The 12,498-nt window shown below is 32.0% G+C and overlaps 1 protein-coding gene across 1 annotated transcript; it reads right to left on the minus strand.

Moving 5' to 3' along the window:
* Positions 1-11,732: 11,732 nt before the first annotated feature.
* Positions 11,733-12,167, minus strand: LOC133792409 (uncharacterized mitochondrial protein AtMg00300-like). The gene has a single exon (XM_062230313.1). The coding sequence runs from the start codon at positions 12,165-12,167 to the stop codon at positions 11,733-11,735; it is 435 nt and encodes a 144-aa protein (XP_062086297.1).
* Between the last annotated feature and the right edge of the window lie 331 nt (positions 12,168-12,498).

The raw sequence follows: 12,498 nt of genomic DNA on the forward strand, positions 1-12,498 counted from the left end.
TGTAATTTTTATACTGTAATGACCATTTTGGATTGTAAATAACTTTGTAAACACTTTTATGGGCCCATGTACAATTTTATGTTTTAAATAAAATATATCAATTCCTTTTGATCGAGATTTTTCAAGCACATTTATAACCAAATGACTCGTTTAGCAAGTTAAGCACTGTTTAAAGTCCACAGTAACGGTCTTGGAGTAACTAGGGCGTTACAACATTTAATTGCGTTTTTTTAAATAAATGTAATATCCATTAATACATAAATGAGACATAATTTATTACAAAAAGATAATGTTAATAAAGAAAAATCAACTAACATAGACATACCAAGCCGTTTATAATAATCAATAGAAAGAAAAACCTAACAGAAACTTCAACTAAATGTCTAATTATCCACCATCAATCAAGCTTTCAACGAGTGCAAAATAAATTTGGTTTCCTTTACAAATGAGCATATGATATATCAACCACACCAATGACCATCAACCAATAACCTTCCAATAGAAGGCAAGAGATAACAACTCCCTTATTCAAACTAGGAATAAGGAGAATAAAACAACAAATAACCATGTTCATTAGCCCGAACACTAGATATCATAATGCCACGTAACACAGGGCCAATAGAGATCGAGGAATCCCCCAGATGTGACAGCCAAAGAGAGAAAAATTGAGACTCCTAAAGAAGTGATTTGCGCAGATTGAATAACCACCAACCACCCAATGAGAATCAAAACCATCCTCCTGCCGTTATAACTACTAACCCCATTATTCTAGCAGGGCGGTGGTTGAAATCCACTATTATTTTGAAATTTAAACAAAACAAACCCAACAAAACTAGGCATAAAAACAACAAAACTAAAATAAATATTAACCACCAAACAAGTGTAGTTTTAGATCTGCTACCTCTCGTCCACCTCCACTTATCCTAAACCAGACACAAGAAGTAGAAGATCCAAAGCAGCCACCTTTCATGCTCAAACTCACCAACCCAATATGCAGAGATATACTCTCGGCCAGAAATGACCAGACGTACGAGCGACATCGGCACCCCTAGTTGAGAAGAGAAGATGAAGAAAAAAGGAAACTTGGGAAGCTCTAGCAGAGAAAAAAGGAAACCCCCCAAAACTGCTTTTTTTTTTTTCTTAAATAAAGTCGAGATTTCTATTTATTTGTAGAGCTTAAATAGTGAGTTTTCACATTTAGTTTTGTTTTATTTATTTCATTTTCATGATTTGCTTCAACATACAAAGTGAGACCATAAGTTTTGTCCAAAAAAATAAAATAAAAAAAGGTGAGATGATAACTCTTGAATAAAGAGTTATTTTGTTGCTTCTGAACTTGTAAATGTAACATTAGGAAAAGTGATGATTGCTTTTTGTAGTTATTTTTAGTAAATTTCTTATCCTTTTTGTTATGTTGTGAGCATATGGTGTCTTGTTAGTTTTTAAGAGCTGAAATTATAAAATAATTAAATTATGCATGAATTATTCAAGGAAAAAAATGGCAAGTAAATTGGTTTCTAAGTTGCTTTGTTTGTGCTGAAAATTCATATTTTGCTGTAGCATAGGAAATTTTGCTGGAGCATTTCCATCAGAATTCAAGTGGGGAATTTCAGCATATGAAGAAGAGGCACTTGACATGTCATTAATTAAGTTGGCAAAGAGGGATGATGTGAAAAATTCAGAGGCAATATGCTGAAGTTTGGAGCATTTTCTAGAAGAGAAACAAGAGAGAGAAAAGCATTGGGCCAAAAATAGAGAAAAATAATATGGGCATTCTAATTAGGGAAATAAATGGTACCCTAGCATCATTAAAAGAAAGACAACCGCCATTTTAGGGAGAGGATCCTAGAGTTGTCATTGTAGATAGAGTAAGAAGAGAAATGAAGAAAAAGAAGAAGAAGAAGAAATTCCAAGTTGAAGAGGAGAATCCAAGGAAGAAAAGGAAGAGGAGGAAGACACGATTATTGATTCATTATCTTTGACTTGTTTTCTCATCTTTAATCTCATTTAAGTTTGTAATTTCTTTAGCTTTTTCTATTTAAATACTCATGGGCTGTTTTGATTTTGGATTTGTACTCTTGAATTTAGCCATGAACTAAATCTTTTGAGGCTTGAATTATTAATGAATTCTATGTCTTAGTGTTTAAATTTCTAGCACTTTATATTATCAAAAATACTCATTGTTCATTCAAATGTGCTTAATGATTAATTCTTGTTGTTGTTTGACAAAAAATGGCAAGATATTGAGTTATATTTATGCTGGGAAATTTGAATATAATGGAGGAACTTGAATGACACAAGCAGATAATCTTGTTATATTATGTTTTGTGAATAACATAGGAATGCGTTATTTGTCTTGTGTAACAATTGTGAATTGAAACTTAAAATTAAATTCTTAAACTTGATTGACATATGAATATGTTTAATTAGGTGCAATAATTAATACCATAGGATTTGGGAAATTCTATGAACTTATTTTGAATTTTTGTAACTCTGGGAATTTTGCTGCAGCAAACGTTACAGGTTATTTGACATATGAAAATTTAATAGTTCAAGCTCATTTCATTAAATTGAATTTCTCTTGCATTTAGATTGTCATCTTAGTTTATTTTAAGCATTTTTAATTTATTTTTCATCACTATTAAATTGTTTGGTAATTAATTTGTACATAATTATTTGCTATTTCAATCATTGTGGAGACAATACCCAACTTATAATTATATTACTTATTCTATGACATTGTACACTTGCATATTGTTGTTTAAATTTTATCACAACATGAAACAATAAATGTATTGCACTTTCTTTCACGTAACCATCAGTTTGTTTAAGAATATAATCATACATAATATTGAATGTCATACAAATCACATGTACATTTAAGATGTGTTAGAAATTCATAGATCACTTATATTTATCATTGAAATTAAATATATATTTTTGAATAGAAATCCTTCATTGAAAATGCTAAGAATATACCAATATCATGCTTACAATAGAGTTGGAGAAACCAGGCCACTAATATATATATATATATATATATATATATTAGCAATAATAACTTTATGGATAAATATCATAACCTCCTATAACTTAGAAATCATAAATATCTAAAAAGAAGAGATATTTTCTAACTAAACAGGTTATCTTTCTATCTTAAAAATATGCACAACTAACCATGAAATGATGAAACATAGAACATTCTTAAAAATCTAGATAACAAAATTATAGTAACCTCTAATAAAGACCCAATGTTATTGTAAAATGTTGCTCTTAGCAAACAGTAGACACAACTTAATATGTGCCCAAAACATCCATGAGAAGATCTAGCTAAAGAATCAAATTCCAAGCCCACCATATATTTGACAAATTTTGCGTGTATAACTGAGAAGCGACTTAGAAAATAAAATATCATACAAACAAAAACAACATTAGTTAATGAAATTGAATAAATAATAAAATCTAAAGGACAATAATACTAAATACCACGACAATTATAAAATTATCATTAATAATGGACAAAAGAAGAACAAAACTTATTTGTGAAGTACAACTATTACTGAAAACATAGTTAAAGTCACATTCTCCTTGGATAACAAAACAACATACAAAAAATACTAAAAAATAAAATTGATACGAGTATAAAACTGTTAAGAATGAAATAAGAGAAAACAATAATATAAAAATGTTAAATAATAATAATAATAATAATAATAATAATAACAATAATTTAAAATTAAATATTCACCCTATAATTACAATAAAAAATAAAAATAATAACTTATCTTTTATTAATGCTTCATACTTTAATATCCGTAATAATTTTCAATAACTTTGAGATCTTAATAAAACAAAAGTTAGCATAACAAAACACAAAACCAAATAGGCAATAAAAAGAATAACTTTAATAATATTAAATAACACAATAACATCAATAACAACTCACAACGACAAAACTTATAAAAACAAATAACTCAAATAACTTTGAATAACAACAATAATAATAAAACAATTAGTCAAATAATAATAATAATAAACAAATTAAGTATCAATGAAACAGGCAAGTATACCAACACGTGAAATACCGGTGGAATAATATTTGCAAAGTATTTAAGAATACAAGTTCCAAAAAATGATATATTATGATAAGCAAGACACAATGAAAAACACAGTGAATATAATTAATGAATTCCAAAAGGAAATTGGAATATACATAGGTATTGACCATTTAACTAGAAGGCAGTTTATTATTCAAAAGAATATGTAAAAAAATGGTTATTGAGATTACATAGGTACGCATAGCCGCTTAAAAAATCAAGACAATCGGAAAACTAAGAAATGAGTCTATTGGCAAAATAAAACCATTAAACACAAATAGTTGAAAAAATTATCAATATTAATATCAAACATAAATCAACAACTAAATGAAAATAATTAAAAATTAACTGAAACAGATGAAAAAAAACTTAATTGTAATTGCAATTCCTTCAGGTGACCACTTCAAAAGATGCTAAATTGTGATTCACTTACACAATAAAACTTACAGAATATGATACAAAGCAAAATTAACATAACAACAAAATACAGAACATAAGCACTTTTTAAAGGAGTGAAAGACTCTGCACATTGTTCTATCCCTAACTTTGCTGTAATTCTGAATCCAGTACCATCGCAAAACTTCTCAGAGAAACAAACATACCAAAAAGCAGACGAGAAAGAATCGCCAAACCCCACACTTCTTCACCACAACCAATCGTTATTCCCTAGCCCTAAATGTTTGAGAAAATCACAACAAGAAAATCCTAGAACCAACTAAAGTATATAATACTCTCTTCTTCTCTTTTTTCAATTTCCTTATGTGGCGCATCATAAGAAATCAGAAGCTCGGATCAGAAACAAAAGCAGCGGCAAATCATATTAAATTTGGCACAACAGTGATTACACATTACTCATCTATAAATATGGACATATTACAGTTCCAAATTGCAGAGAAAACAATGCGGAGAACAATAATAGATGCTTAAAATCAAGTTCTTCCCGTACAATCATTTGTACTTAAAGATCTCAATTTCAATATGTACCACATTCGTTATAACCAAGTCACCAATCTTCAAAATTCCAAATGATACTAAGATGCACTCAAATCATATGCTACCTGGTCCTTCCCCAAACTAATGTAAGACCAAGAAATGAAAAATAAGACCCATTAACAATATAAACCTTGCTTTATAATGAGACAGATGAAAACCACTTGGTAATTGAATTGAAAAGGGATAAAAAAATGAAATTGGTTCCAAAATAACAATCTACGCATCATGGAGAAGAACATCAATAATGATAGAAAACATACAAATTGGTGGAAGGGCCTATGCTGCATTATATTCTGACAAAAAGAGATACAATTATTGTTGGGGTTTATACCTTAATTAAAATTCAATTTCTTTGTGATTTCATTTTATTATCAATAAAATAATAGAAATCAATTTTTTGACTTAGTCAATCGTTTTGCTCACATGTTTTATTTTCATGATTATTTGTTTAATATAAACTTCTATTAAATCCCGAGCATATAACTAATCATATATATAGTGACATAATCACAGTGTAATATAAATATGATTATATGTTCAAACATAAGTTACTCCTAAGATTAGTCAGTGCACAAGATTTACACTCACTTGTCATCTACGATATGATCTACTTACACATCGTAGTGTTACATTTTTTCCAAAACATTAACAAAGTAGATAAGATGAGATGTATTTGTTACATCAGACTGAACTGATATTGACAGTAGATAGAATAAGTAAACATACCGTTATTATCTATTCTAGTCATATCATATAGTTGACCATAGGTCAATTCAATCTCAATTCTGAGTGGTTAGTATTCTTACTGATTGTATTATTTGAGTTCTTTGACTTGTTTATTACCAACTTACCCTACGGACTAGCCCATACTTACATCTTGGGAACTTTGTAGTATAATTGAGAGGGAGTGCTAATCATAGATATGAACATCTATGACTTTAGGTGAAGAAGTAAAACGATGGTTTCCTTTTAGTTTGGTTCGAGGTGCTAAATGATAGAGATCTCATTTCAGTAATTAATATTAGTTTACTGAAATATTATTTACAAGGAACTAAGTGTTTTAAGGATAAAATACAATGAGAGGTAAAACTGTATTTTTAGTCACATCTCATTGTAGACCGTCTATAGAGGATTGAGTGACAATTATAGTTGTAAAAATGGATAATTAATAACGCATCTATATTGCTTATAGAGCGTTCTATGAATTCAAGAGTGCAATAATGAGTCTTTAGTGGAGTCACGAGGAATTAATAAGTTAGTAAATTTATGATTACGTATTGGAGCTTGATTTTATAGGCCCATGGTCCTCACTGTACCTTGGATAAAATCATCTAGATAGTCTTAATTAATTGATTTAATTATCAATTATAATTATCAAAGTTGACCATGTTAATTTTGGATAGTTTCAAAGAGGTTTACAATTTAGAGAAGAAAAGAGATTTTAGGGAAGATTTATTAATTAAGACAAATTGGTGTCTAAATTAATAAATAAGTTTAAATCAAGGTTAAAATTATAAATAATTAATTTGATTAAGGATTTAAATAATTATTTAATTAATTAATCAATAGAAAATAATACAGGCCTTGATATATTATCTATTATTTTATCGATTTTTTAATTAAAATAAATGACCTAATTGAACATATAAAAGGAATGCTGAGTGAGAGATGAAATCATAATTTTGAATCACTTGTTTTGAGAAGATCGGAAGATCTATTCTTGATGCTCTAGGTTTTATATTCTCTCTACAGCATAAGTCATTTTCTAAGCCTCAATATTCTCTTCTATTTTTCTTCTCTTTATATCTATCTCTCGTGTTGAGAATTTCTCACTCTAGTCTAGGTGATTCTAAGGATACTTTGGAAGGCTGTGAAAAAATTTGAAGATCGGTTTAGTTTCTTGGTGATACCCTGCGACAGAAAAGATTCAAGGGTTAGAAAAATTGAAGAAATGACTAATACATTCCGTTGAGTATAATGTAAGTGTTCTTATCATTATTTATGTTTAAATTCAATTGTAGAAACATGTTCTAGGTTGTCTTATATTAATGTGTTTTGTACGCCCTGGTTTTCCCACGGACTGATTAGCAGGTCGAGCCTCGGACTAATCAAGGTTAGTCCGAGAACTTCCCCAGGTCAGAGATTTTGTTTTCCAGGTCGTACCCACTTAGCCCGAGGTATCCTCAAGAACTCGCCAATGCTGCCCAAGACTGGGGGAAGGAGTCCTTAAGGCCGAAGGTTGGGTCAGTGAAGTAGCTCGTTGTGCGAGCTGCTGCTCGTGGATCTCTGACCCTTTGTAAAGTCAACACACGCAAGATAAACGTGCCTATATCTGACATCACGTGTCCGATATCTCCCTGACTTCCCGGGCACGCATCAGGAACGTGCGCATTCAGAACCCCACGGCTGGGTTGGGCCGTGCGGCCCATTATCTCCTTACATACTGATTAGACCACACTTATGTGTCAGGTTTAGGAATTAATCATAAATGTTACAGAGTTGATATGACAAATGGTAAGGTCACGTGATGACCTCCCTACCAACTTCCAGGTGCCTTCTCCTATAAATATGGGGACCCTGGGAGTTGATAGGGGTGGGAAAAAACCATCTCTGAAGAGCCATATACTTTGTAAACCAAATACCCAGAATACGTGAATAATATTGACTAGTGGAGTAGAAGGATTTTAACCTTTGAACCACTTAAAAACGTGTCTTGAGTCACATAGTTCATTCTCTAAGATTTCATATCTGTGACGGTTCTACTTTCAGCACTAATCCCTTTCTCTTCTTCTCTTAATTACCTGTTGGCGAAGAACCGCGTCAACATGTTTAATATATGATTTACATGAAAATAATTAAGATCGTGTATAAGTTTTCCCAACAATTATGCCCACTACAACAAAGATAAGAGTTGTAATCAAGAAACCCATCACGCATGAATATGATTCCAACCCTTCTAGAAATTAAACTGGCGGAAAAATGGATTAATCAATATGAAAATCCAATAATCCATGCCACAATATTCTCAATACTACAATTGGGTATTCCAAATGTTTTCACTAAAGTAGAAATGTTGAAGGTTGTAGAAATTGGGAAAAAAAAACTGGTTGTAACTGCCGCAGAACCAATTGTAAAGAATTTTTTGTACTTACATATTGCACTATTATTTAAGCCACTAAATATATTTTATATTTTAAAAATGTTATAAAATACTTTATGCAAATAAATATTTTTGCTCATAATTAATTGCCTCAATTCCCAATTACTAAGTGCCTTAACTAGTAAACATGATTTCAAATCAATGCTTCTAGGGAACTTTTTATAAACATGATTATACTCTATAAAATAATTATGGGAAATTTGTTCATTTTGAAAATATGGTTTTTTTTTTCTCTCATGCCTATTTTTTCATTTATAGTGAATAAAGGTAGCTACACCATTCAACAAACATATGTTGCATTGCCATTTTCGTCTTGTCTACGTGAGTCTAACCCTTAGATCCCATAGGTCGAAACCCCATTGTGGCACTGTGTGTAGTTTTTTCCTTTAAGCTTAGTTACTGTTGAGGATTGAACCCTATCAAATACTCAATCATAGTAAAGCAAAACAAATAGCTCACAAGTTCTAGTGTTAAGACAACAAGTTTCGCATTCAAGACAATGTATCAAACAATAAGAAAACTAAATATAATGAACAGAAATGTAAGTAGAAAATAAATACCCAAGAATACTTGGTTCGGAATCAACCAAGATTGTTGATTCTACATCCAAAGAAAGGCAGCAAACCTCAGTCAAATCCACTATCTCAATTAGAACAGATTACACTCTAAAAAATCACTAAAGTGTATGAACACAATACAATCTCTCTCAGCTCACACAAGAATACTCTCAATTCTCACAAATGAACTCTCTCTAATCTCTCTACAATGAATCCAGTGAATACACCACAGTCTAACCAAAACCAATATGACTTTAGACTATATATAGTAGAGGATGAGTGTTGGAGAGCTTAAGAATCTTCTATCTGACTTCAAGTAGTCATAAGATTTTATCGTTGTTAAGACTGTGAGCTGATGAGTTAGTTTCAGCCTAACTAACAATTTCCATGATGGCAATCCTAGTGATGTTTCCTAATTGGAATTTGGATGATGACTTAGATCTCACAATTCTCCACCTTGAGTCAACAATTCAAAGTTTGAGGATGAATATTAGATTATGCTGCCTTGCTTTTTGTTACCGCATTATTCTTTGATTTTAAGCATGTTCAAAGCATCATTGAACTTGCCTACTGGAATCACTTTAGTCATTATATCAGCAGGATTTATCTCAGTAGCTATCTTGTTCACCTTTACCATTCCTTTAGCTACTATGTCCCTCATAAAATGAAGCTTCACATCTATGTGCTTTGTCCTCTCATGGAACACAGTGTTCTTAGATAGGTGTATAGCACTTTGAGAATCACAGTGCACAACAACTTGTTCTTTCTTGAAACCCGATTCATCTAAGATACCTTTCAGCCATAGAGTTTCCTTGACAGCTTATGTGAGGGAAATGTACTCGGCTTCAGTGGTGGACAAATCCACAACATGTTGCAAGTTCGACTTCCAGCTAATCGCATTTCCACCAACTGTGAAAATGTATCCAGAAAGAGACATTCTCTTATCACAGTCACTTACAAAATCAAAGTCACAATAGCCTACAACTTCACACAAATTCGAATCTGTCATGGAGTAACATATCTTCAAACTACTTGTGCCTTTCACGTACCTAAGTAACCACTTAACACCTTGTCAATGTTCAAGACTTGGCTTGCTCATAAATCGGCTTACCACACCAGTTCCATAGGCTAAGTATGGTCTAGTTGAAATCACTGAGTACATAATGTTTCCAACCGTAGAATATGGAATTCCTTCCATCTTCTTCTCTTCAAAAGATGCTTCCTCATCTGTTAGAGATTTCAGTTTGAAATGTGCTCCAATTGGTGTGTTGACTGATCTTGCCTCCTTTTGACCAAATAATTCCACAATCTTGTTTTCATACCCCTTCTGGGAAAGAGTCAAAATACCCTTGCTTCTGTCCCGAGCTATTTCCATTCCTAGAATCCTTGTAGCTAGACCAAGTTGCTTCATATTGAATTCTTGACTTAGCAACCTTTTTAACTTTAACATCTCATATTTATGTTTGCAAGCTATAAGCATATCATCAACATAAATTAAGAGATAAATAAAGCTCATGTCCTCAAGAATTTTGTAGTAAACATAATTGTCATACTTTGATCTCTAAAATTTCAGTTTGAGCATATATTCATCAAATATGAAATACCATTGTCTAGGCGACTATTTCAGACCATCAAGAGACCTCTTCAGTAGACAAACCTTGTCTTCCATTCCTTGTTGCAGAAACCCTTCTGGTTGTTGCATCAAAATCTCCTCTTCTAGCATACCATGTAAGAATGTTGTCTCCACATCAAGCTGCTCCAATTCTAGATCATTTATTGCTGCAATAGACAAGATTACTTGAATTTAAGTGTGGTTTACAACTGGTGAGAAGACTTCATGATAATCAATGCCTTCAATCTGTGAGAAACCTTTTGCAACCAACCTTGCTTTGAATCTAGGTAGTTCAACTCCAATAATCCATGGTTTCCTTTTGTATACCCATTTACAGCCTATCACCTTCTTGTTCCTGGGTCTATCAACCAATTCCCATGTCTTGTTATTGGACAGTGATTCCATTTCCTCACTCATGGCTCTTTTCCATTTTTCCCATTCTGTACACTTTCTAGCTTCATTATAACTTTTTGGTTCTTGAAGCTCTAATGCATCTACAACATTGAATGCAAATGTAGTAAAATTAGCTTGAACAAACTTGCAGGTGGTCTAATTTCTCTCCTTACTCGGTCTCTACTCAGAAGGTAATCTTGAGATTCATTTTCTTCAATATGCATTTCTGCCTCATCTTCGAAATCAGTTGTTTCATCAACTGTATGCTCAGATTCACTCTCAGTAGCTTCACCTTGATTATAAACTTTTAGTGAATCTTCCAATCCCACTTGTAATTTGTCATTTTGCCTAGCTTGTTTAGAGCTGGCTAATTCTAAAGAGTTTTGGTTAGTTTTATAAAAACAACACTCATTGAATATGACACCCATACTTATAACACAATTCTTATCTTTTATTATCCAAATTTTATGACCTATTACTCCATTTGGATAACCAACAAACTCACCCCCTTTTGACCTCGGATTTAACTTTCCTTGGTTCACATGAACAAATGCAATACATCCAAAAGGTTTTAGATGATGATAGTCAGGTTGTACACCAGACCACATATATTAAGGTACTTTAAAATATAATGCAGAAGAAGCAGATTTATTTATAATATAGCATGCTATAGAAGCATCTTCTGCCCAAAATGATTTTGGTAAACCAGAATCACTAAGCATACATCTAACTTTGTTCATAATGATCCTATTCATACGTTCAACAAGACCATTTTGCTGTGGTATATCTGTGCAAGTGTGGTGTCTAAAAATGACATGTTCCTTACAATATGCATCAAACTCTTTATTACAGAATTCTAAACCATTATCACTTCTCAGTTTCTTAACCTTTTTCATGGTTTGGTTTTCAACCATTATTTTTCATTCTCTGAATTTTCCAAAAGCTTCATCTTTAGTTTTGAGAAAATAAACCCAAACCTTTCTAGAGTAATCATCAATTATAGACAAGAGGTAATGAGCTTTTCCTAGAGAAAAAAGGACTTGTGGTGAACCCCACAAGTCAGAATGTATGTAATCAAGTATGCTTTTAGTTCTATGAATTGAATTAGAAGATTTCAATCTATGAGACTTTCCTATTACACAAGTATCACAAAATTTTATATCATTAATATCTTTAGAATCTAAAAGACCTTGCTTACCCAACTCAAGCAGTCCTTTGTGGCTCATATGTCCCAAACGTTTGTGCCACATTTCTGTCTTGTCTATAATTTGTGTAGACACGGCTGTGGAGTCTATGACAATGTCTCCTTGTAGTATGTACAACCCGTGTCTAAGCTCTCTTCTCATGGTCACCATTGCGCCTTTTGTCACTTTTAGAACTCCTTTTTCAGCTTTGTAGCTATATCCTTTAGAATCTAAAACACCAAGAGACTACAAGTTTCTTTTTAAGGCCAGGAATAAATCTAACATTATAGAGTACCTTTATGGAAAAATCCTTCATTTTGATTCAGATGCACCCAATTCCTTGTATTCTGAAAGAATTTTTATTTCCCATCAAGACTTGACCTGCAGGTTCCAATTTCAAATTGAAGAACCAATCTTCAAATACTTGACATTGGCTCTATATGCATGGTCCACCATATGGCTCGCCATCTTGTATACATTCCCTCGAAACACTTCGGGGATC

Source organism: Humulus lupulus, chromosome 7, assembly GCF_963169125.1.
Source record: "Humulus lupulus chromosome 7, drHumLupu1.1, whole genome shotgun sequence".
NCBI classification, from domain to species: domain Eukaryota; kingdom Viridiplantae; phylum Streptophyta; class Magnoliopsida; order Rosales; family Cannabaceae; genus Humulus; species Humulus lupulus.